The 27161-nt window shown below is 42.2% G+C and overlaps 1 protein-coding gene across 1 annotated transcript in view; it reads left to right on the forward strand.

The window, feature by feature from the left end:
* Window positions 1–27161, forward strand: part of SMYD3 (SET and MYND domain containing 3) — a 758954-nt gene that overhangs the window by 720096 nt on the left and 11697 nt on the right. The window contains exon 10 of the mRNA XM_026455096.1: window positions 17147–17255. Coding sequence (XP_026310881.1) covers window positions 17147–17255 — 109 coding nt within the window. The remainder of the gene's footprint in view (window positions 1–17146; window positions 17256–27161) is intronic.

Raw genomic sequence — 27161 nt, forward strand, 5'->3', positions numbered from 1 at the left:
ACTCAGTGCTTATTCTTACAAAGCTTTGTTCTCAACTAGTTATCATGGTAAGCTTTTAGGTAATAGATGTAGTATCTAGTGTCTCCAAGAGTGATTTTTTTTTTTAATTACAAGTTAAAATACAATATAACCGTGGTATAGCGGCATCCTAAAAGGCTCTTTTAGAAAATTCTGGCTGGGCATCATGGCTCATATCTGTAATCTCAGTACTTTGGAATCCCAAGATGGGAGGATTGCTTGAGGCCAGGAATTTGAGACCAGCCTGGCCAATATAGCGAGACCCCATTTCTACAAAAAATAAAAATAATAAAATTAGCCAGGCATGGTGGCTTACATCTGTAGTCCTAGCTACTTGGGAGGATGAGGCAGGAGGATCTCTTGAGCCAAGGACTTTGAGGTTACAGCGAGCTATAGTCACAGCACTGCACTGCAGCCGGTGGCAGAGCAAGGTCTTGTCTGCCTGTCTCTCGCTCTCACTCACTCTCATTCTCTCTCTCACTCTCGCTCTCTTTCTCGCTCTCTCGCTCTCACCCTCTCACTTTCTCTCTCTTGCTTTCTGTCTCTTGCTGTCTCGCTTTTGCTGTCTGTCTTGTTCTCTCTCTCTCTCGCTTTCTCGCTGTTGCTCTTGCTCTCGCTCTCTCTCGCTTTCTCTCTTGCTCTCGCTGTCTCACTCTCTTGCTCTCTCCCTCACTTTCTTGCTCTCACTTTCTCACTGTCTCTCGCTCTCTCTCGCTCTCTCGCTGTCTCGCTCTCTTGCTCTCTCCCTCACTTTCTCACTGTCTCTTGCTCGCTCTCGCTGTCTTTCTCTCTCTCACTCCCTCACTCTCTCCCTCGCTCTCTCTGGCTCTCACACTCTCTCGCTCCCTCACTCTGTCTCTGGCTCCCTTGCTCTCTCTCGCTCTCTCTCTCTCTCTCTCGCTCCCTCTCTCACTCCTTCTCTCGCTCCCTCGCTGTCTCTCGCTCCCTGGCTGGCTCTCTCCTTTGCTTCTTGCTTGCTCGCTCTCTGTCTCTCTCACTTGCTCGCTGTCTCTCTGGGGGAGGGGTGCCCTGTCTTTTGAAAGAAAACACCAAGGGGATGGGGAGCGGTTGGGCAGAGGGATCCTCATGGTGAGGAATCACCCACCCCAAAGGTGGGAGTGGGGAAGTGAGTGTAAACTAATACTACTTTGGCCTTTTGACCGCCTAGCAGGGAGCATGTGAAAGGCACAGTATTGCGTCTGCAAGTATAATAGAACCTTCCATGTGAGTGATAAAAACTTGGTCTGTTGATTGAAAGGACTTAGAGGGGCTCTGAGGTTATAACATAATACCTGGATAAAGTGGAAATTACTTTAGTGGAGGATTTTTTTACTGTAACCATTGTGACAATTTGTATTTTCAAAAGACGTCTACTATAATATCTCTTCTTCCACATTCTCTGTAATGTAAGATTATCGTTTCCCCATCAAACATTGAGTCTGGCCTGCCATGATGGATCATGCCTGTAATTCCAGCGCTTTGGGAGGCCAAGGAGGATGGATCACTTGAGGTCAGGAGTTCGAGCCTCAAGCGATCCACCTGATCCAACCTTGAGGTCAGCCTGGCCAACATGGTGAAACTCCATCCTTACTAAGAACCCAAAACAATTAGCCAGGCACAATGGTGCATGCCTGTAACCCCAGCTACTCAGGAGACTGAGGCCAGAGGATCCCTTGAACCCAGGAGGCGGAGGTTGCAGTGAGCCAAAATTGTGCCACTACACTCCAGCCTGGGCAACAAGAGTGAGGCACCATCTCAAAAAAAAAAAAAAAAAAATTCAATCTAAATTCTCTCCCTTTGAATCTCGTTTTCCCTAAGTGATGCTCTTGTAACTGCTAGAATGCAGCAGAAATGAATCAGTGTGACTTCCAAGGCTAAGGTAGATGAACCCTTGCAGCTTCTGCCTTGGTCCTTGGCAAAACTCGGCTTTCCAGAAAGGTCATTCTTGTGACATTCCCTCTTAGAACCAAGCTGCCATGTTTTGAGAACCTGAAAGGAGAGGCCACTTAAGTACTCTTCTTGATAGTCCCTACTTGAGTTCATGTTGTGGTCACTTGAGCTCAGGTGCCAGAGGTGAAAATGAAGAAGTCATCTTGGAAATAGATCTTCGAGCTGCTGCTGTTTTGAGACACCCTTGGCTATTTAAGTCATCCTAGCTGAGGCCCAGATATAATAGAACAGATGGGAGATATCCCTGCTGTACCCTTTCTAAGTTTCTGACCCACAGAATATGTGGCCTTAAGAAAATGGTTATTATTTTATACCGCTCCATTTTGGGGTGGTTTCTTACACAGCAGTAGATGACGAGAACAACCATTTGACATACACAGATGCTTAGATACCTCTCCTGCAACACTTCCAAACTAGCTTTTCCAAAGTACAGTGGAAAACTGGGAACAGGGGAGCAGTGTGATAAGTGAACATCCCAGAATTAGCAAGAGAACTAGTGCTTGCTACTTCTGGTCTTGAGTAGTGTACTTCCGTAGAAACACTTGAAATCAGATCACATGAATCTCCAGTTTTGCTCCTTTTCCAAAATTGTGTTAGCTTCTCTAGTTCCTTTCCCTTTGCATGCTAATTTTACAATACTCTTGTCTATATCTACAAAAACTCTTGCTGGGGTTTTGATAGAAATTGGCCTATATATCAATTTGGAGAGAATTGAGAACTTCACTATATTGGGTCTTCCAATGCACGAACACAGTATAAGCTCTTTATTTATTTAGATCTTTCATCTGTGTTTTGTACTTTTAGTATACAGATACTGTCCATGGTATTTTTAGATGTGTACCTAAGTATTCAATTTTAAATTCATACCTAAGTAATTTTGTATTACTGTGTTTATTTTGGTTTTCATGTATGTCTTGCTAGTCTGTAGATGCATGATTAATTTTCGTGTGTTGAGTTTGTCCTGCTGCTTTACTTAATTCACTTATTAGATCTAAAAATGTTTTTGAAAATTCCTTGGGATTTTCTACATAGGCAATCCTGTTACCTATAAATAGGGGCAGCTTATTTTTTCCTTTCTGTTCTATATCCTGTTATTTTTTTTTCTTGCTTTATGACACTGGCCAGTACTTCCAGTATTACGTTGAATATGAGTATGGATGGCAGACATCCTTGCCTTTTCCCCCATTTTAGTGCAAAAACATTCAGTATTAATGCTTGCTGGTGGAAATAGTACACACGTTGCCCTTGACTCAGTGCTCTTTGGATTCCCTCATCAGATCTGTAACTGGACAGCAGATGGAGATGCTCAGCCTACAGCCCGTTCTCACAATCCAGGGTGTTTTTATCTATTGGGAACTGGTTGACTGAAATGGCATCTTCTCTTATCTTGCTTTTCTTGTACATGAAACAAAGTACACTGAAAACTAAACACTATAGAATGTACTTCTGTCAAGGCTCCTCGTAGCTCAGCCTTCTCTTGTCACGTTACGTATGAGATCTGCTGAGGCCAGTATTCAGCGTGACGCCATTCCTTCCACTTCTCTCCGCTCTCTACCCTGCTTTTTCCCAGGAGTTAAAGTCTGTCTGTGGAATAAAGGTCTGAACTGGCTGAGGAGAGAGGGCCCACAGTGAGTAAGTCTGTCGGCTGTGGAAGCCAGCCCCACATGGTGCACAGACAGTTGTGCAGATTCTCGCTTGGTGCAGGCTTGATTTCCGATCCATGATTCAGACAGTGTGAAGGGTCCTTGTCACTCTTTCCAAGCAGGCTGTCTTACCCTCATAGCATTTCACGACGCATGGCCCTCAGCCAAACTGCAGCTCAGAAGACCTCTTAGACTCTGGCATCAGGTGGTCTCTTCCTAGACTCAGGCATTGGCCCTAGTTTTAAAGTGTTTTAAGTTGAATTTAATTGTTTTATATTTAAATCTGTTTTTATATCTCAATAGGTATTTTAAAAATAAATTGGGAATGTTGTATTAGAGGTACATTGTCAGATGCCATTTTGACTATGAGCATCTAGTTTAATCATTCAATTACTGATTTTGTCACAGGCAGTCCTACCCCCTGCTTTAAATTGCCAAAATAGCAAACAAGCCACTAATTATATTTGCAGAATCTGAAAAGCATGAGCAGCAGTTTCTCAGGACCATCAAGTCAAACCCAAATGGTTTTGCCACTTCTGTGCTGTCAGGAGTTTGAATTCCTGACTCACTTTGACGATGGCAAAATAAACAGATTCCCAAAGGGGAGAAATCTTTCTTCTCATGAATGTTTACTCTTCCCTCATCTTTTTCCCTTTCTTCCTCCCTTGGAGAAATACTGCTTGAGCAGTATTTATGGCTGTTTGTGCATTACCAAAAACTGTCAAAATCTTACAAGTTGATAAGTATGAAGTAAGATTATTCATGGCTGCAGGGTCTCCTCTGGGAACAAGATGAAAGGAATTACAGTGATTTGACCTCTAAGTAGGGATTTGGTTCTATAATTCAGCATAGGAAATGCATACACACTTCCACAATCTAGAAGGAGGGACACATCACTGGTTTAGAGGGAGGGTAAAGAACTAGCCTTTTCACCTGGCCATCAGAGACTGTGAGAGGAAGAGGGTGCCTGAGCAAAGAAAGCTCTGAACACATAGGTATCAGACAGAGTTTCTTTTTTAAAATTTTTAATTAATTAATTTTTTTTTGAGGCATAGTCTCACTCTGTCGCCCAGTCTGGAGTGCAGTGGCACAATCTTGTCTCACTATAACCTTCGCCTCCCAGATTCAAGTGATTCTCCTGCCCCAGCCTCTGAGTAGCTGGGACCACAGGCATGTACCACCATGCTCAGCTAATTTTTGTATTTTTAGTAGAGACGGGGGTTTCACCATGTTGGCCAGACTGGTCTCCAACTCCTGACCTCAAGTGATCCACCTGCCTTGGCCTCCCAAAGTGCTGGGATTACAGGGGTGAGCCACCAAGCCAGGCCTCCATCTTTTAAATGGAGTAAATGCTTTTAATTTTGATGAAATCTAATTTTTCCATTTTTTTTTCTTTTATGAATCATGCTTTTGGTGTCATATATAAGAACTCTTGCCTAACTCAAGGTCATGAAGATTTTCTCCTATGTCTTCTAACATTTTTACAAGTTTGTATTTAGATCAATGATCTATTTGAGTTCATGGCCTCATAATTGACCTTGATATAAGTTATGAAGTTCAGGTTGAAGTTTGTTTTCCTTCCTAGACTGGACTATACATTTTCCAAAGAAGATATCCAAATGGCTGATAAACACATGAAAAGATGCTCAGCATGATTAACCATGAGGGAAATTCAAATCAAAACCACAGTGAGAGAGCACTGCAGCCCCACTGGGATGGATATAATAGAAAAGGTAGATAACAGGTGTTGTTGAGGATGGTTAAAAATGCCATCGTTACTCCATCGAGTTGTTCTTATGCCTTTGTAACAAAAAAGAAGAAATAATAATTGGCTACATTTGTGTGAATCAATTTCTGGAATTTCTATTGTGTTCCGTTCATTTTGTGTCTATCTCTTTGCCAATGCCACGCTGTCTTGAGTGCTGTGGCTTTCTAGTAAGTCTTAAAATTGGATTGTGTGAACCTTTTAGTTTTATTCTTTTTTAGAACTACTCACACTATTCTAATTCCTTTGTGTTTCCATAGAAATTTTGGAACCAGTTTGTCTATATCTACAAATATCAAGCTTACATACCCATGGTTGTCCATTACAGGATAATTTTTGTAAGGGATCCTCTTCCTCGCCTCTTATTTTTAGTAACTCCTTTGTTGTAGAGCAAGCGTCAGCAACTGTTCTGTGAAGAGCCAGGTAGTAAATATTTTCAGCTTTGCAAGCCACACAGCCACCTATTTAATTGTGCGCTTGTAGCTTGAAAGCACCTGTGGACAATATATAAATGAATGGTCACAGCTGTGTCCTCACAAAACCTTATTTACAAAAGCATGTCGCTCGTGGGATTTGGCTTGTGAGGTGAAGTTTACCAACCTCCGCTATCGCCTCGCTTTCTCATGCTTCTGCCTCTAAGCAGTGCTAGCTACTCTGCCACAACAGGCTGTATTTTCTCTTCAAAAATCTTCAAAGAAGAGAACATCTCTGCTTCCCAGAACCTCCCAACACCTGTGCTGTGAAAACCCATCCTGTGACTTCTTCAAGGTCTGTGGGCTCTGAGTACTTTGGCATCTGTAGTGATTGATTTCAATAAGAGTACCAGTAACACTAAAATATATGTCAACAACAACACATAAGTATAGTGTTAAACAACATTGTAGATACAGATACATACAGCTTGGTGAGCTCACTGATGCCAAACTATATTTCATCTTCTATCTTAAAGTACATTGTGCAGATTTTTATTCATGTTTAAGTTTTGTAACTCTCATCTTTTCTTTCCAAGCAAGGGAAGGGTATGTAGGTATTTTTGAACCACAGTGTTCCTTTCTTATTGATTTAACACTCAATCTCTGAGATCATTAAATCCCTAGATTACCTATTAACCTGACTGCTCTCCGCAAACTGGCTTTGTACTAAGAAATTAGAACACTAAATCAGTTTTTCAGATGTTTAAAATTATTAAATAAATCATATATTGTGAAGGATATATAAGTCACAGATGAACTATTTAAGAATTGTAAAGAAAGTATGTTACTTTCTCAGGCGCTTTGTGGATGTAGAGAGGCTTTAGAATGCTTGGATCCGACTGTTTCTCCGACTGATGTATATGCTACGATTATTGTGTATTTTAATTTTTTACCATATTGTTAACCCACAAAAATTATTTTGTCTGTATTCATAGATTTGCCCATATTAAGCATTCTCTTTGTCCATTTTTTCTTGTATCTTACACCATCCATCTGGGATGACTTTCCTTCTACCTAGAATGTTAGAAATTCCTTTTGTGAAGATCTGGTGACACATTTTCAATTTTTCTTTGTCTAAAGATATTTTTATTTCATCTTTATCCTTTTTAAGAGATTTATTGAGAGACAATTTATACAGCTTACAATTTATCCGTTTAAAGTGTATACTTCGGTGGTTTTCAATATATTTAAATATATGTGCAACCATGACTACAGTCAATTTTAGAACATTTTCATCATCATCAGAAGCCCTGCACCCTTCAGCTCTTCAACCTTATTCTTGAAAGATGTCTTTTTGGATGTAGAATTCTAGAGGAGGAGTTTGTTTTCCTACGGCGCATGGGAGATGTCATTCCACTGGCTTTCAGCTTCCACTCTTGCAGCCGCCTGTCAGCTCTCTGTGACTCTTTTGAATATAATCTGTTTCCTTCTGTTATCTGCAGTCATGTCTTACTCACCATTCCAAATAAGTTGGCCAAAAGGAAGGATTTCCTACTAGACCCCATCCTGCTGGGGAGACAGTGGACTCGCTCTTTGGTCCCCCAAGCCCCGCAGAGCAGGGGAGGACAGAGACTCCGGGCGGACCAGCAGTTGGGCCATTCTGCTTACTTGTCAGGAGTCCTTCTTCACTCACATTTTGGCCTGACAGTGCCTTACTATTTTGCCAGCATCTTACTGCTTTTTAGAATATTTCATCAAGCATGTTGCATTGTTTTCAGTATGTTTCCATTGAATCAGTATAGCTACCATGCCTGCTGCATTTCTAGGAGTAGAATGTAAACCAGCTTTTATAAACTTGAACTAAAACGTTCTAATAAATTTAAACTTTTCTGAAAATTTTAAAATTTCTGCTGTCAGTTTCTTCTTGAGGAATGACCTCAGTGATATGACCATCTTTTGAGGGCTTTAGAACCTTAGAGGTATCTTTTATTGCCCACATAATAAGGGTAGACTATACAGGATAAACGCAGTTTCTGTAGGGAAAATCTCATTACCATTTTTTTCTCAAGGATGTATTAAACTAAATTATGGTTATTTTATACTTCAGTCATGGTAGCCAGTCTTTCTGAAATCCTTCAAGATGTCATCAAATGTTTCATACCCTAAAAAATTAGTGCTGTCATATATGAGACAGGCAAAAGGACAGCATTATCACTCTTACGAGTCTTCAAGAGGAAACTGTTTACATGAAGTGGAGGACCATCCTGCCTGCCTGGAAGGTGCTGGCCAGTCCTCACCCCGTGCCACACTGAGGGCCAACCACACAGCCCCTGAGGTTTCCTGTCTGCCAGCCAGGCTGCTCGTGAGCAAGGGAGTGAGGAAATTTTTAAGTCCGGCATGAAATGAAAATAATTGAACACGCTTAATATAAAAGTTACAAATATAGGCAGTAGTTTCTCAGTGTGTTTTCTAGAAGGAAAGACCAAAACCCAGGTTTGGCTCATTATTGGATGCTTAGCCCTATCTGCAACATAAGTCTTTCCCTTAATGAGGACGCTCATCCAGAATCATCTCAACTACTCCAGGCTTTCCTGTGTGTTGCTGCCCATGCCACTTGTATTTTAAAAGAGACAGGGAAATGTAGAAGGTAGTTCAAGTGGTTTTTTGTTTGTTTGTTTTTGGCTGTGGAAAATAACCATTTTGATGCTATCATGCTTTTTATTTGAGTGATTCCCCCCGCCCCCAGCGTGTAATCTCCATGTGGGTGTAACAGTGCATTCCACTAATTACCATACATTTACTAGCACTGGAAACTTAATACTAGTTTGTGTTTGTATGGAATTGTATACATTTCCAGATGCTCTCCAATCTCTTATCACATTGCGAATAGTCACTCAACTAATTGAAAGAGCCATATCTTCAGCCCAAATCTTGTTATCTCCTTCATTCTAATTTATCTACTGCTTTCCTACTCTCTGTGCTCCTAAGTGTGAATAACATGGACATTTCAGATAATCAAAAGTCTCTTTTATTCTTATTATCAGATTAAAGATTCCAATAATGGATCATGTGCAAGTAACTCTTAATTGTCAAACTGGTAAGAGTAAGAAAACCCTACTTCTAAAAAAATTATTTATTTATTTTTAGAGATAGTCTTGTCTGTCACTCAGGCTGAAGTGCAGTAGCACCGTCATGGCTCACTACGGCCTCAAACTCCTGAGCTCAAGCGATCCTCCCACCTCAGCCTCCCAAGTAGCTGGGCCTACAGCTGTGCAACACCATGCATGGCTGACTAATTAAATTATTTTTTTCCTTTTGTAGAGATGGCGTCTCACTGTGTTACCCAGGCTGCCCTTGAACTCCTGGCCTGGAGCAGTCTTCTCTCCTTGGCCTCCCAAAGCACTGGGATTAAGGGTGTGAGCCATGGCGCCTGGCCTAAACCCCACCTTTTGAGTGAAGGACCTATTTGGTGAAAGTTTTTGAGAGAAGTAGAATGTATCTCAGTTTATGGAGTAAAAGAAATGCAATAAAAATGTCATTGCAATGAGACAAACTCTCACTGTGACGTTGTCCAATTCTGCGTGACACTGCGGATTTTCTTTCTGTTACTCACATAGAGATGGGGGAGTGCAGATCCGTCTTTCTTAATGAGGTGGAGCCAATAGCACATATCATGGACCAAACAAGAGCTGAGGGTTCAGTCTGGGCTGGAACCCAAGTTCTTTTTCTTTTGGAAACAAGAATTCATGGCCCTGATCTCCTGTCAGCAGCAGAGCACAGCAGCAGAGGTGATGGAGAAGCAATGATTCATCACCCACTTGGGAAATAGCACCTCTCCGGAGTAACAGCCTGGGTTAATTAAGGTCATGGTAAGAAATAGTTCTCCTTGTTCTGAGGTGGTTTCTTGACAGTAGGGCCCATCTTTCCCCTCCCCCACTTTGGTTTTGTTTCCTGATGTTAGGACCTTTTTCCCCCCCAGCAACAAAAATGTATCATATTACAAATAAAGTTATTCTACCACAAAGGCATAAATAACTTCCATAAAACTGCTGCTTTAAATTAAACAGAGCCTAAGGAACATCGGATGACTGACTTGATGTGCCTTTCCTGCCTCTTTGCCCATTTACTCCTGGCACATGACACTGAGTTTCTACGTTTACTTTAAGACCTAAAACCAAGCCTTTTAATGTTGAATGTGGGCTGTTGCTCCCTCTGCTATTATTCTAGCTATCAAGTCTATGTCTAATGTCTTGAAACAACATGGGAAGGCTGTTGTATACTGTTCATTGAATGGATCATTTTATTTCTGCAGAAGGCTCAAAATTTCCAAAAGAAAAATTCCAAATCTTTTGAAACTTGAGGCTATCTACCAAAGTCCATCATTTCTAAAAGTGAAAAAGTAAAATCCAATGCCCCGATTATGAAACTTTTCAAATGTTCACGAAAATAGAGTAATATGAACTTTCATATGTCTATCATCCAGCTTCAGTAATTCTTATCAAGATTTTGCCACACTTACCTTATCCGTCATCCTCCTTCTTTTTCCCTTTGTTGAATTATTTTAGTCTTTGTGCAGTTCTTAGCATTTTTGAATCTGTGACTTGCTGTCTTTAGTTTTGAAAATGTTCCACCATTACAGCTATCTATCTATCTATCTATCTACCTACCTACCTACCTACCTACCTATCTATCTATCACTTCTGCCCCATTCTCTCCTTTCTCTCATTTGAGATTCTGGTTGACACATACGAGGCCTGTGCCCCTGTTTATTTCCATTCCATTGTCTCTGTGTATTTTGATGGAGATATTCATTTGATCTACCATGCAGTTCACTAATTCTTTCTTCAGCTCTGACTAATCTAACGTTAAGCTGTTCAGTTCTTAATTTTAGTTTTCTACTTTTCAGTTCTAAAACTTCCACTGGTTATTTTTTACATAATTTCTGATTTTCTGCTAAAATTCTTACCTATTATTGAAGTTCTCAAACATATTTATGAGTTAAAGTCCGTGTATGAGAACCTTACTATTTCAGTACCTGTAGGTCTGTCTCACTGTCTGTGTTGTTTCTCTTGGTTTTCAGAGAGTTCTTGTCTTTTCGTATGCTGGGTTATACTGTTACCAAATGCAGAACATGATGCAGAAAATGTGAGGAAAGTTGAGGCTGGAGATAATGTTGTCTCCTTCAGAGATGTTTACTTTTGCTTCTGGGAATCAGGATAGAAAGAGATCATACCTTAATCCATTTAGGATTTGAAGTGATTCATTCTTTGTACTGGCTGCTTTATTTCTAATTTACTGCACTATGCCTAGATAGATTGTAGTCCTTTGGTGGTCAGAATCAAGAGCCAGGGATGTTTACTAGAACTCCTTGTTATCATTGTGGATCCCTGAACTCCAGTTTCTGTGTCTCCTTTTCTATGAGACTGCCAGAAACACTGCTCAGCTGGTGAGCCTGTGTCTACTAGAAGATCATCAAAGGGAAACGCACCAATGAATACAAGGTTCACCTTGCATTCTTTCCATGATCCTGACTTTTCAAGATCTTGCTGCCTCAGTGCCTCCTTGATACCTTCAAACAGATTCTTAAAAATACTTTGTGGTCTATGTTTTCCTGTTTTCAGCAGCAGATAAGCTGCTTGGTCTGAAATAAGCTACTCCACCATTGTGGGAAGCTGAAAATCTGCTGAAGATACAGTTGGCCCTCCAAATTCATGCCTTCTGCATTGAGTGATCTGTGCTTGATTGAACTGGATGCAGAACATGTGGATATGCTGGGCCAACTGTGTTTTTGATCTGCAGTTGGTTGAACCTGCAGATGCTGAACCTGGGGATTTATAACCCGGGGATTTATAACCCGGGGATACCATGGGCCGACTGTAAGAGACTTAAACATCCACAGACTTTGGTATTTGTGGGGATCCTGGAACTAACGTCTTGTGCATACAGAGGAGTGACTAGATTTAAGTGAAATCTCAGATACTAGGTTTTAGGTCATTTAATTCATGTGCACCTCAGTTTTGTACTCCTGAAAAATGTGGACATTTTTTCTTCCATCCACAATGCCGTTTCATGCTCAGATTCCCTGGGTTGTCTCAGAAATATCTTTTTACAGTTGTCTTGGGTGAGTATGGATACACGAGGTCTGCACCTCGTATGTGACTGTTAAATCTCCTACATCTCTTTTCATCTATAGTATTCTTCTCTTGCTACCATCTTTTTCTTTTGCTGTGATTGACTTGTTGAAGATCCTGGGTCCAGGCTTGTAAAATTTCCCATACCCCAGATTCAGCTGACTGCTTTACTTGTTCCTCTGTCCCTTGTTTTTCCGTATGAAATGGGATTTAATTTTGCAGGCTTGATTAGATTCAGCTTCAGTGTGTGGGGTTTTGTTTTGTTTCACAAGGATAGTTGATACGTAGTCAAAAATAATTCCTTCTGCATCCGATGGCACTTAGCATCTAGTTATCCTACTTTGGTGATGCTAAGATTGATCAGTGGATTCAGGTGGTAACAAATTAATCCATCCACTATACAATTCTTTACTATCCTTTTATCTAATGGTTTCATTGAGTGATATTTTCTCCCCTCAGTCAAATAATTCTCTAGGAGTTGCAAAATGATTTTTCTAATTCCATCATCATTCCACATTTATCAGCTAAAATTCATACAACTGGAGCTATTTAGCTACTCTAAAATACAGTCTAAACAGGCAGATTAAGTTCTCCTTCCAGGTTCAGTAATATATTTTGGATCAGTTTTTTAAAAATAATTGTCTTAACTTTGTGCTGCTATACCAAAATACCATAGATGGTAATTCACAAAGAACAGAATTTTTTTTTTTCTTCTCACAGTTCTGGAGGTTGGGAAGTTCAAGCCATAAAATCCAAGCCAGCAGGTTGTCTGGTGAGGACTACTCTCCATTTCCAAGATGATGTCTTGTTGCTACATCCTCTGGAGGGGAGAAACACTCTGTCCTTACCCAGTGGAAAGCAAACAAGCTGAATACTTCGTGAAACCTGTTTTATAAGAGCTTTAATCCCATTTGCAAGGGAAGGAGCCTTGGTGACCTAATCACCTCTTAAAGGCCCAACCTCCAAACACTGCCACACTGGCCATTGAGTTTCAGCATCTGCATTTTGGAGGGAACAAGGCAGTAGCCCTGAACAACAAAGGCGTTTTCCTATCCCATAAATGCCAGAGCTGCTATCTGAATAATGCCATTGGTAGTTGCGTCACGTAGAACCAATAGAGATCAGCAACCTCAGCCTGTCAGGATCTCTGAGATATTTCTTCTCCACATCCTTTTGACTTCAGATCCCAGTTCCCTGACCTTCAGCCTCCCTATGAAATATATCAGTAAGATCTTGGTGCTTATGGGTCTGAGTTAAAGCTGGTGTGCACATTTCCTTCTTTTCTGTGCGTGTTTAAACCCATTTCTTCTTATGCACTTATTCACCATAGAAACACCTAAAACATTTTTTTCCAATCTAGGCCAAGTATTCTGGAACATGTGATTGCCAGCATTATACCTATGAAAGGAAAGTTTATAACACCCAAACAAACTGCCGTGTTGAATGATTTCATTATATGGTTTGCTTGTATGTTTTTGTGGAGGTGTTTATTTCTGAATCATGGAGTCAGCTCAGACTCCACTGCACCCCCTTGGATCCCCAGATTCTGTTAAATCACCCGCATAACCTTTCTTGTACCAAGTCCTTCTCTTCTGTTGATATTGCCACCATCCTACCTCAAGTCTTTTTGCCTCTAGGGTCTGTATTCCAATGTTCTTGGTTTTCTATTCTGATGAAATATCCTCAGCCCCCTTTGGTAGTGCCTCACTGCTGGCAAGGGAAGTGCAGAGTTGTAGCTTTGTGCGTGTGCCTCTGCATAGCCTGGCCTCCAGTGCACCTCCTTCCCCACTCCCCTCCTCTGCTGGCCAGACCAGCATGCTCACTGCCCCTTGGCATTCAGCCTCCCATTCCATCACCAGAGCAAGCATCCATCCCTTCCCTTGTCCGAGGATCCCATCATCATCTCCAGTGGAAACCCGCTGAGACTCTGCCACTCCCCTGATCACTGTGGTCCCGGTTGCTCCCAGAGCACACATTGTCTGTGCCCTGGTCAGGTGGCTGTCACACGCCTTTCTGTATCATGATTTCATTTGCTTCACCTGCAAACTACGTGCTAACCAAGGGCAGGGACTCACGTTGGACTTCAGATAACTTACAGGGCCGGACCCGGAATCCAGCATCTCATAGGTGCACCTTCCCCTCACCTTCTCACTCCGACTCCTGCTTTAGTCCTCACAGTCCTTGGACACACCTGATTGCTGCTTCATTTTGGACTCTAATCGTGGTCTTTATTTTTGACAGTCCTGTCAAAAAGATGGCTGTCTTTTTGTCCTGTCAAGACCACTACCTCCGGGCCCTCTTCTCTCCCCATCCCTGCTCTACACCATAAAGTGGATGGAAGGCCACACCCTTGGAGAATCTCCCAGCAGGAGCGAGCTTGACCAGTTCTCCTTGGAGCTATACTCCAGCAAGAAATCATGATTTTTATTCTGTATCGCAACTGGGAGGCCTCCAGAAGCAAACCAGGCCCGCCATCGGCAGCCCCACAGAGCTGTGAGACTGCCCTGTAAATATTTATTTGGAAGTCCCCCCTTACAAGCGCTTCCTCATGCTCTCCTTAGTGAGCTCTACTTCATTTTGAAATATCCGAGTGACCGGGGCAGGTACCTGTCATGGCGTAATGGTGCACCGCTTTCTCTGCCGTTGTAGAACTGAAATCTTCTTTCCTTCTTCTAACTGACATGACAGACATCCACTTTGTGGAGTGATTGTTAGTGTAAAATCACTTTTTGACCTTTAAATTTAATAATGCCACATTCATAGCAATAATAGAACACCCCAAATCCAGGTGTGCTTTTCAAGGAAAGTGACCAGGGCAATTACCCTCTGAGAATGGCATCCTGCACTTATGCCCTTTGTCTGGGGGTCTTAAAGTTATTTCTACACAAGTAGATAATGATGTTCATTTTGTAAGGGCTGAGAGGTAAAGTGATGAAGAAAAATCCAGGACCCAGGTGTCTCCTTTGTTGTTCCCCCTTCTGCTCCCTTTTCAGCTTCTTTTTTTTTTTTTTTTAAGATGGAGTCTTGCTCTTGTTGCCCAGGCTGGAGTGCAGTGCCGCGATCTCAGCTCACTGCAACCTCCACCTCCCAGGTTCAAGCAGTTCTGCCTCAGCCTCCCGAGTAGCTGGGACTACAGGCGCACGCCACCACGCCCAGCTAATTTTTGTAATTTTAGTAGAGGCGGGGTTTCATCATATTGACCAGGCTAGTCTCAAACTCTTGACCTCATGATCTGCCCGCCTCGGCCTCCCAAAGTGCTGGGACTAGAGGTGTGAGCCACCGCGCCCAGCCCCTTTTCAGCTTTTTAAAAGAGGCATGCCCAATCTTCTGTCGGTTTAAATACTTTCCTCCCAGGTACTGCTTTCTACTTTTTTAAGAGCATGAATGAAAACAAATGTTTCCATATCACATTTCGTGGGGGGAAGAGTTAAGATTCAGCGAGAGGGAATGGTTTGCAGATATGTGTGCACTTGTCAGAGAACATACCTGTCTCTCCTGGTAAATCTGCCTCATCACTATTACATAATAGAGCTTAGATGGGGTTCTCTGGGTTCATGGATGAAAAGCAGTTGGAACAGTTCCTGGCACATGGCAAGCCCTGTATAACTGATGGATTCTAGGATTATCTTACTGATGTCTGTGGCAGGCACCTCCGTCCCTGGAGAAGCCGCATTTAGACTGAGCCCTGACTCGTTCTCTCTGACGGTTGGGATACACTTCCCTTCTCCTACCCAGCCAAGCCTCTCCAAATCCTTGGGAGCCAGTGTAAGTCCAATTTCCCTGCTCCAGGAAGCCTTCCCCGGTCCAGCCATCAGTCACCTCTTTGTCTTCACAATACTTGTATCATTTTCTCAGTTCAGTTCAACAAACTTGAACATCTAGCATACATTAAGTTATGCCTTGCTTGGGCGCTGACTCATGCTCCATCATGTAATCTTGTTTTAACTCCTGCAGGAATATGCGTCTTGTGTCTAATGGGATGATTCAGCCTTAAGGAAAAAACTTCTTTTTTTGAGACAGGGTCTCACTCTGTCACCCAGGGTGGAGTGCAGTGGTGTGAAACTGCAGCCTCAGTCTCCTGGGCTTGAGTGATCCTCCCACTCAGGTGTCCTAGGTAGCTGGGACTACAGGCATGCTCCACTACACCTGGCTCATTTTTGCATTTTTTATAGAGACAGGGTTTTGCCATGTTACCCAGGCTGGTCTCAAACTCCTAAGCTCAAGCAATCTGCCTGCCTCAGCCTCCAAAGTGCTGGGATTACAGGTGGGAGCCATCGCACCTGGCCTGAAAAGCTCATTTAAACTGTGTGTGTGTGTGTGTGTGTGTGTGTGTCTAGGCATTTCCCCCAGAGACAATTGTGCATATACAGCAGGGCTCAGTAATTCTCTAAGAGTCGGGGTAGCGGGTATTGATGCCAGAAGAGGCCAAACTGCTCATATTTGGTTAAATTCAATGTGGTAAATTCTTGTTGAATTGAAGTCATACAGCTCTTCACAGGGTCTGAAACACCCCATAGCTGGAGGTGTGTGCAGTCCTCTTTCTTTGGTCCACGACGACACTGGGTTCTGTTCTGTTCTCTGTGAAAGGTGTCCAGTATGGATTGAGTTCCTCCTGCATGTCAGACGTCATGGAGAACGCAGATGAGGTGCCTGAATAAAAAGCATTATAATCCAGTGAGATGATAAATAAATACACACGTGCTTATAAGAAAGATGTTCCATGATGGACTCCAAAGCTGAGATTCAATCAAAGGGCTCTGTGGTTAAAAGGGGGATGTGGCAGTATCTAGTTGGGGGATCATGAAAACTTTATTTATTCAATAAATATGTATTGAGAGGCAGTCTTCTGTTCCAGGGCTCCGCTAGTGCTAATGCTAATGCTTCATGGAAGAGCCTGGAGGAGAAGGTCAGCACCTGTTCTCCCCGCCGCATCCCTCCCAGATATCAACGCAGAGCTCCAAACTTTTGTTTCTCTTCTCTAGTGTTTATGAGGGAGACCCTCTAGTCCTATAATTTTTTTTCCCTAACACAAAACGCGGAGGAGCTGGAGACCAGTTGTGGATTGTGTATTAATTCCCCTCAGTACTGCATTCTCCTGGATTGCAAAGCTAATTTCCTCATTAACATTCACAGCTGGTGTTTGCTCCTACTTTCATAGTCTCCTGACGAAATGCTTACTGCAAAGGTGAGAGCCGCTGACACTGTTTGCTGTGTGGTTTCTTCCAGGATTTTTTTCCCAGGAAGCCATCCTGTCAGAGGGGTTCAAGTGATGAAAGTTGGCAAACTGCAGCTACATCAAGGCATGTTTCCCCAAGCAATGAAGAATCTGAGACTGGTGAGTGTGCCAAGATCTCACGTAGTTCTGCCTGGCATCCTTTTTCTCTGCCGTTGCTGGACCCCTTTGTTATTGGTTAGCAGCTCTACATATGTGTGCATGCATACACACGCATGCTCAATGTGTGCTGGTAAATGTTTAACAACCACTCTGGAAAAAAAACCTGCTTTGTGACATTTGCCTATTTCTGTGATGCAGGCATGCCAACCATGGCCGATTTTAAATGTAGAATCAACATTCTTGTAAAAATAATCTTAACAATTACTCTTGCACCCTGGTGCAAACCAGCCTCAGAATACCACTGCTCCTGTGCCCTCTCCACAAGGTCAACTCGTTTGTGCCTCCTCCCCATTGCCCACGGAACACAGTCCATATCCCTTGGATGGCAAGCCCTTGACCCTCTTTGTGGCAGATCACCTTTGCAGCCTCTTCTCCCCGCCCTTCCTCTCTCCCTTTCCACCCACCCCGTGCTCACTGCTGCTCACCAGGACCCACCGTGGCCCTGAACTTCTCACTCCTCCGTCTTCACACAGCTATTTCCTCTGCCTTAAACCCTCTCCCCATCACAACCCCTGGGCTTGACAGAACTCTGTAATCCTTTAAGGCCTAACTCCAGTGTTACTCTGCCGTCCTACCCCTGCAGCTCTCTGCCCACCCTGCCAGGAGAGCCCTTTTCACATCGCAGTGGGCGTACCTGATGGCCACCCCTACCCCTGCCCCCGGGAGAGCGTGAGGACTTCGTGGTTATCTTGGTAACCAGCTCAGTGCCATGCAAGGGATCTGGAACTTAGGAAGTATTCATTATTGTGAGAAGGAGGAAGGAGGAAGGGAAGGAGGTCGGTGAATACAGTTCTAGCAGTAAGTGTCAAGAAAGTAAATGGCAGAAGTGGTTTAGGGTTGAAATACCTTGTTAAAACGCGATGGTTAGTTTCACCCGCTTTCAGGGAGTCTCCTCTGCCCAGAGGAGCCCGGGGCTCTCTGCTGCCTGGCTCTCCCACCCCAGCAGAACTTCCTCTCCCCCAGTCCATGACCTTCCAAAGGAGAGCTCACATGCTCACCTAGCCAGGCACCGGTGGGTCATATGGAGACCTGGCGTGTGGGCATCACAGGAAGCACCTGACACTTGAACAGGACGCTCTGGGCCGCCATGCCCTTGTGTGCGGAAGAGGGGCGGTGGAAGGATCGGGCATCAGGGTTGCTCAGGGCGTGTCCGGGGGCCGGCTGATCCCGTAACATTGGCAGCCGCCCACAGGGACCTGAGAGAAATGACAAATGCCTGAGGGATTCTTAAAAATAAGATTCCCCCGTGCTCATTTTTGCCCAGTGCTAGCCAGAGTGCCTTTATTTGATCTTTAAATAAAGTCAGCACGTGGCCCACAGGAGTAACACTCGGATGTCCTGAAGGCACTCAGCTCTTCCTGTTGTTTTTTATCAGGTCTGGCATGTGTGTACCCAGGCTGCGGGAACAACACCACACTGGCTGTTGCAGCCTCAGGAAGAACTTTGCTTTTCTGGTCTTGGGGGTGCTTAGCCAGTGGAATCAGCGAGGTACAGAAGATCCTTAGTAAGGGCTTACTGTGTGGAAGTCTTGACAGAAAAACGATGTACAGGACATTTCCTAATGTACGATATACCCAACACAGGGCCACCTGCAAGCAGGTGTTCGTGAGTGATCAAACTAGACCTTTGTGTTTGTATGGGACTAGAAACTGTGAGTACTGCTCGTGCAACATGATACGTGATCATACTCAGTCCTCATGACAGGTGGCAGCTGTATGAGGTCAGCGGGACAAACAGGAATTCCTTCCTATTTGAAAAATGAAGGCGCTCAGGTTTGGAGACATGCGAGAGCTCCCCTAAAGTCACACGAGGCAAAGCCAAGTGTATTTGTTCAATTTAATTCAACACGGTGATCAAATACTTCTGCTACTTTGGGTAAGACCCAGGCCGGGCGCGGTGGCTCACATCTATAATGCCAGCACTTTGGGAGGCCGAGGCAGGCAGATCACCTGAGGTCAGGAGTTCAAGACCAGTCTGGCCAACGTGATGAAACCCCATCTCTACAAAAATACAAAAACTAGCCGAGCATGATAACGGGTGCCTGAAATCCCAGCTGCTCAGGAGGCTGAGGTGGGAGAATGGCTTGAACCCAGGAGGCAGAGGTTACAGTGAGCCGAGATCGCACCATTGCACTCCAGCCTGGGCAACAGTGTGAGACTCTGTCTCAAAAAAAAAAAAAAAAAAAAAATCAATCAGTATGGTGTGTACAATTTAATGGAGGAAATAAACATGTACAGTCATTAAATCCAGGCCAGAAGCCAAGGCTCTGTTCTTTCCCTCTAGACTGGTCCAGTTAAATAGATGAGGCTGTCTAGTAAGATCAGTGTGTAGAAATCCCTTAAGCTCTAGCCAAACTCCTGATGCCAACTTGGGGAAAATAAGGGAGAGAAATCAGAGACGATTTAGATTGCTTCTTTTCTTTCTGTGAAGCTTTATTCATTGCCATTGCATACGGAACTCTTGAAGGAGACATCTAAAACCCTCAGCTATAAGGACAAGCCTGAACAAACCCAGACAGACATCTCGCTATGGGTTTTCAGGATAATGTGGCCTGGGCTGATGGTACTGACCATCACCAGCCCTTCTGATGACCCTCTTACTACCCTTTACATCCCTCATGCCCAGGTCTGTTCTGCTGCCCTCATACCCTTCTGATGAGGTTGCATCGCCTCTTTCAGAAGCTTCTCTTGGTAATCATGTTAACTTTTCCTGTTCTTGGTACCAAGGTGAAGCTCAGGCATGCACCCCGATGGATGCCAGTTGAAAGGTATTCTGGGAGCAGCATCAGATTATCTGTTGTGAGGCCTGGGATTAAATGACTCGAACTTGCTGTGTGTCTCTACAAAAGTCATTGGGTCTCTTGCCGAGGTCTGATGATCAACCAAGGAGCAAACACGCACTCCTGGCAGAGTCATAGAAAGAGTGCAAGGATTTAGGGTCAGTAGGTCCAGGTTCCAGTCCTACCATTTGCATTAATCTCTGAATATAATTTCATTTGTAAAAGGAGGCTGGGCCGGGCGCGGTGGCTCAAGCCTGTAATCCCAGCACTTTGGGAGGCCGAGACGGGCGGATCACGAGGTCAGGAGATCAAGACCACCCTGGCTAATACGGTGAAACCCCGTCTCTACTAAAAACTACAAAAAACTAGCCGGGCGAGGTGGCGGGCGCCTGTAGTCCCAGCTACTTGGGAGGCTGAGGCAGGAGAATGGCTTAAACCCGGGAGGCGGAGCTTGCAGTGAGCTGAGATCCGGCCACTGCACTCCAGCCTGGGCGACAGAGCCAGACTCCGTCTCAAAAAAAAAACAAAAAAAGGAGGCTGATAGCTATCCCACAGAGTTGTTTTGAGGAGTAAGCGAGGCAATGCGCGAGAGTGTGATTGCCAATCTCTAGCATTTTGAAACTATTAAAGATGGGTATTGTTACAGGAACTCTTGTTCTGATCACTCTCCCACTAGCTGATCTGTTCAGTACTTGTGTTTGTAGTTTGGGGTACATGGTGGTTCCTCTGGTGAACAGTTATGTTCTATGCCTGCTCCCCAAGGTGAGTGGGAATTCCTCAAGGGACCTTACATTCCTTTTGTGTCTTCTGGTGCCACCTAACATAGACACACAAGCCCCTAATACAGCAAGCTCTGTTAAAGACATGCTTGAGTGAATGGATTTTGGTAATGGATAGAAGACTTTAAAAGCCTCCCCCGACCCTGTTGTTTAGCTGTTTGTGGTTAATGGACCAGATCTGCTCATGACCTTTGCTGAGCATTTGCTAGCAGAGGGATGGCCTGAATGTATCCATCCCTAGGAAAACTCACGTGACCTGGGAGTCTAGAAGCAGGTCAGTTTCTTCCTGCAGAAAGTCTTTCTTTCCTGAGCTTTCTCAGGACTCAGGTAACCTGGAGAGGTTTGCCTTTTGAAACTGATGTCATCTTCAGACAGGCACCCCTGGGATGCTCTTTCTTGTCTTAGAAACCCTGGAAATAATGGAATGAAATCATTTGAATAAGGTTTTTGAAGACTGAGTTTGAACAGAAATCAGAGGAGCTTCAGAAACAGAAATTTATTACAGATTCAGTTAGGCTCCAGCCTCCTCCAGGAAAGGAATCCACTTAGCCCAGCTCTGATTTGGTTTAGTCTTCCGTTTCCACTGGGCTCAGCTGAAATTCTTCTGATTGCTGCCACAGGACAGTCCCGGGGTCCCTTCCTAGTGCTTCCCTCCTGCCTTCTCCTGTCCCTAATCTACTTTTATTTCTTTCCATTTATTTCTTAGAAGGCTTTTGTTTACTACTAATTTGACTTCTTGGACCTCAAGGAGAGCCCATCTGGGCTGTCTTGTTAATCAGAGCTGGTTTTTTCCTGTGAATGCTGCATGCTGCAGGCTCCCTCACCCTGGCCCTAGTGGAGTTGCTTTTTAGCAAAAGTCTGGTTCCAAAACTTAGACTTCTTTCCCCTCGGTATCCATTTTTTTTTAATCTGTATTTAAACTTTTTGTATCATAATTTTTCCCTTCTCTTTTAATTTTATTGAAGTATTTTATATCTTGAGCATTTTTTTTTTAGCTTTTTCTGCATCTAAATAGAGAGCACAAGGCCGCAAGCCCTAGAGATTGCTTCTTTTATTCCTGCATCCGCCACCCTGATTTCCAGCCCCAGCAATGGCTGATTTCGAGCATGCAGTTCTGTTGGTCCCATGCCTTAATCTGCTACAGTGATTCTTAACCTCTTTGGTCATGTCTCTATTTAGAAATCTGATGAGAGCCCCTGACTAACCAGAGAAAGGTTAAATACACACAACCTTTTGTATATTTGGCGTGGATGGCGGCTTCAGAGGCTCCCTGAAGCCCTTCCATGGACTAAGTGTCCGTGGTGTCTAGGTTAAAAAGCCCTCCTCTAAACACTTAACATCATACTTTACCGTGTGGGGAGGTCGGAGGGAAAGAGGTAGAATAAGAAGGCATACAGAGACGATGTTCCATAATTGTCACTCATACCTTCAAAGAGTTGTTTGGAAGCCCCTAGCTCTGATGTTTATGAATGGTTCCTACTGACCTCCAAATAGAGAATAATAGTTCCGAGAGTGTGTTTTTCAACCAAAAAAGAGAAAAGAAAATAACGGATAAAATGCAAACACAGTGATTAAGCCGTATTATGGGCAATAAGCAGAAATTTACCTACCAGGGAGTATAAGTTCAGTAGTAACAAGGAGTCAAATAGGGAACGTGAACTTGTACCTCCACCTGGCAGTAATAGGGTGTCATCATCTCATTCTCTTGCTGGAGTGATGTCAGAGAAAGCCACTAAAGCAGGTTGAGGTAAAATTCAGAGTCTCATAACAGAATACTCAGAATGTCTGTGCTTCGGTTAAAAATCACTCACTGTGACAAGAACCAGGAATATCTCAATCTTAATGAAAATCAAAGCAATTAGTAGATGCTGATTCCAAGATAACAGAGATGTTAGAATAATCTGACAGATTTTAAAGCAGCCATGATAAAAATGCTACATCAAGGAATTACAAACACCCTCAAAATAAATGGAAAAAGTAGAAAATCTCAGTTAAGTAGAAGCCATAAAGAAGACACAAATAGAAATTTAAGAACTGATAAATATAATAATCAAAATAAACAGAAGGGAGCTCCACAACAGAATGGAGGAAGCAGAGGAATGAATTGGTGAATGTGAAGATAAGACAATTGAAACTGCCCAACCTGAAAAACAGAAAAAAATACTGAAGAAAAAGTAAAATTGAACGGTGCCTCAGAGGATCAATAACAAAAAGATCTAATATTGGAGTCCCAGAAAGAGAAGTAAAAGAGGGTGAGGTGGAAAAAGTGCTTGAAGAAATAACAGTGGAGGCATCCAAATTGGAAAGGATGAAATAAAATTATCTCTATATACAGGTAATATGATCTCATATGGAGAAAGCACTATAGATTACACACACACACCAAAAAAGGTTACAACTAATAAGTGAATTAAGTAAGGTAGCAGGATACAAATCAACACACAAAAATCAGTTGTATTTCTTTTTTTTTTTTTTTTTTTTGAGATGGAATCTCGCTCTGTCACCCAGGCTGGAGTGCAGTGGTGCAATCTTGGCTCACAAAAATCAGTTGTATTTCTAAACATGAAAAATCAACAATTCGAAAACAAAATTAAGAGAGTAATGTCATTTGCAATAACACAAAACTGAATAACATACTCAATTATTCTCCATGAAGAAGGCACAAATAAGGAGAGTTCCATCTCATGTTCATAGGTTGGAAGACTTAGTATTATTAAGATGTCAGTGTTACCCAAAATGATCTTCAGATTCAATGCAATCTCTATAAGAATCCCAATGGCTTTTTTGGGGAAGAAATAGAAAAATACATCTTGAAATATATGTGGAACCTGAAGGAATTCCAAATAGCCAAAAGCAGTCTTGAAAAAGAAGAGCAAATATGGAGAACTCACAGTTCTTGATTTTAAAATTTATGAGAAAGCTACAGTAGTCAAAACAGAGTGATACTGGCATAGATGGACATATAGACCAATGGAATAGAATAGAGAGCCCAGAAATAAACCCTCGCATATATGGTCAAATGATTTTCAACATGGATGCCAAGACCACTCGATGGAAAAAGGACGGTGACTTCAACAAATAGTGTTGGGGAAACTGTGTATCCACATGCAAAAGAGTAAAGTTAGGCCCTTACCTAACACCATGTAAAGGATCAAAGACCTAAACCTAAGATCAAAAGCTTCTACTAGACTCTTAGAAGAACACATTAAGGAAAAAGCCTCATGACATTGGACATAGTAATGATTTCTTGGATATGGCACCAAAGGTACAATCTACAAAAGAAAATATAAACAAATTAGACTTCACCAAAATTAAACACTTTTGGGCGTCAAAGGATACCATCAACAGAATAAAAAGCAACCCATAGAATGGGATATATACATACAATGGAATATTATTCAACCTTAAGGAATAAAATTATGACACATGCTACACATAAATGAACCTTGAAGGCATTATGCAAAGTGAAATAAGCCTAACAGAGAAGAACAAATATCAAATTATTCCACTTATATGAGGTACCTGGAACAGTCAAATACCTAGAGACAGAAGTAGCACAGTGGTTGCCAGAGTTTGAAGGGAGGAGGGGATGGGAAGTTACGGTTTAAGGGGTACACAGTTTCAGTACAGCATGATGCAACAGTTATGGATAGTAGTAATGGTTGCACAACAATGTGAGTGTACTTAATGCTACTCAAGAGTTAAAAATAGTTAAAATGGTAACTATTAGTGTTTTGTGTACTTTACCACATTGTTTTTTAAAAAAAGAATTAATAGTGGAAAACTCTCCAAATTTGGCAGGAGACATAAACCTGTAGATTCAAGAAGCTAAGTGAACCCTGAACAGTATAAACCGAAAGCAGTTCACACCAAGACTGTGGATCATACTCAAACTTCTGAAAACTAAGCACACACAAAAAAATGTAAGTCCTAAAAGCAACAAGAGAAAAATGACAATTTGAATGACAGTGATTTTTCTCATCAGAAACCACAGAAGCCAGATGAAAGTAGCATTTTTTTTTTTTTCAAGTATTGAAAGAAAAGAACTGATAACCCAAAACTTAGGTTGCCCTTAGAATTTATCTTGTCCAGCAAAAATACCCTTCAGGAATGAAGAAGAAATCAAGACATTTTCAGGTGAAGGAAAACTAAAAGAACTTATCACTAGCAGACTTACTGTAAAAGAATGGCTAAAGAAGTTCTCTAAACAGAAAGAAAAGGATAAAAGAAGGCTCTTGGAACATCAGGAAAGAAGAAAGAATATGGTCAGCAAAAATGTGGGTAAGTAAAATGATCTTTCCTTCTCCCTTTGAGTTTTCTAGATTGTTTGATAGTTGAAGCAAAAATTATAACATTATCTGATATGATTCTAAATGTATGTAGTAGAAATATTTAGGGCAATTGTATTCCAAATGGGGGAGCGGGGGAGGGTAAAATGTAAAAGGAAGTAAGGTTTGTACACTTGAGTTCAACTGGTAAAATGACACTAGTAAACCATGATAAGGTATATACATATATATGTGTATATATATATACATACATAGGTATATACAAGTTATGTATACATATATGTGTGTGTGTGTATATATATATAATATATGTAAATAATAAGACCAGGAGTAACCACAAAACTATATAAAAGTAATTCACTCAACAGCAATGAAATTCTAAAAAAAGTTTAACCCACAGGAATGCAGGAAAAAGAAACAAACAAAAAGAGAGCAAATGAAAAACAAAAAATTAAATGGCAGATTTAAGCCCTACTATATTAATAATAACATTGTGAATTATGTAAGTGGTCTGTGTAAAATATGTAAATTGCCTAAATATACCAATTAAAAGACAGAGATTAGTAGAAAAGATTTTTAACACATGACCCAAGCATATGTTGTCTGTAAGAATTCTTTTTAAATAGAATTATACAAATAGGTTGAAAGCAAAAGGATGGAAAAAAATGTATTATAAAAACACAATCACAAGAAACCTGGCATAGCTATATCAGTATCAAGTAAAGTAGACTTCAGAGCAAAGAAAATGTTATGAGAGACAGAGAGGGACATTGTATAAGGAAAAAAAGGCCAGTCTACAAAAAGACATAGCAGTACTAAATATGTATGCACCAAATAGCACAGTTACAAAACGTGAGAAACAAAAAACGATAGAACTGAAAGGAGAAATGAACAGACAGATAAGCACAGCTGGGAACATCAAACCTCCTCTGTCAACAGTTGGTAGAACAACTAGACAGAAACTCAGCAAGGATACAAAATAATTCCGTAACACCATCAACCAGCGGGATCTGACATTTAGAAAACACTTTAACCCAACAATAACAGAATGCATATTTTTAAAGTAACTATAGTACAAGAAGAGACCATTTTCATGCCATAAAACAGAACTCAATAAACATAAAATCATTCAAGTTAATACACAGTAAATTATCTGTCCACAATGGAATTAAATTAGAAATCAGTAGCAGTATTTGGAAACAAAACCAAATCCACACCTTCTAGCTCTGTCTCTGGCACAGCACATTGTACAACACATGGGACTTGGGTTGCTCTTAGAATTTATCTTGTTCAGTCTTATTATTTAGCTGAGGAAATATAACTTCTTCAGGGTCTCTCAGGGCTTAATAAAGATTGATTGATTGATTGATTGAACAGTGGCACAACAGCAGTGCTTCTTCTGGAATGGTCACTACCACTGGAAAGCACAGACCTGAGCTCACCACATCTGTAACCCCTCCTAAGGGTCCCGTGGGCCACCTGGTTCCTTCCTCCTCTGGGTGCCCCAGCACTTTGCATCTCTGGTGAACACACACTGTTCCACTGTAATGATCTGGTATTTACTTTCTGTCCCTCTGACTATGCCAGAGCTTCTCCCAGGGCAAGGGCCATGTTTCATTCATTACAGCTGCTCAGACAGTATTGAGTGAATGAATGGGTAGATGTTATCTCGAAGGAAATTCTGCCTCCCAAGAGGACAGATTTCCCCAGTAGAATGTACACTTGGAGGGTTATCCAAGGTGTAGAGTAGAGTGGGGTCTCCAGGGGTGCTGCTGAGCTGAGGTGGGTCATCAAAGTCTTTGGATTCTCTGCTGTCCTTGCAAAGGGCTTTTTGTGCCTCCAGAGCTGCTTAATGTGTTGTACCTCTTGCTTCTTGCATTTCCTCCTTTGAATGCCCCAGACCAGCTTCCTCCTCCCTATGCCCCACCCTCTGCTTTTCTTTTTTATTATTATTATTTTATTTTATTTTATTTTATTTTATTTTATTTTATTTTATTTT

Source organism: Piliocolobus tephrosceles, chromosome 1, assembly GCF_002776525.5.
Source record: "Piliocolobus tephrosceles isolate RC106 chromosome 1, ASM277652v3, whole genome shotgun sequence".
Classification (NCBI taxonomy): domain Eukaryota; kingdom Metazoa; phylum Chordata; class Mammalia; order Primates; family Cercopithecidae; genus Piliocolobus; species Piliocolobus tephrosceles.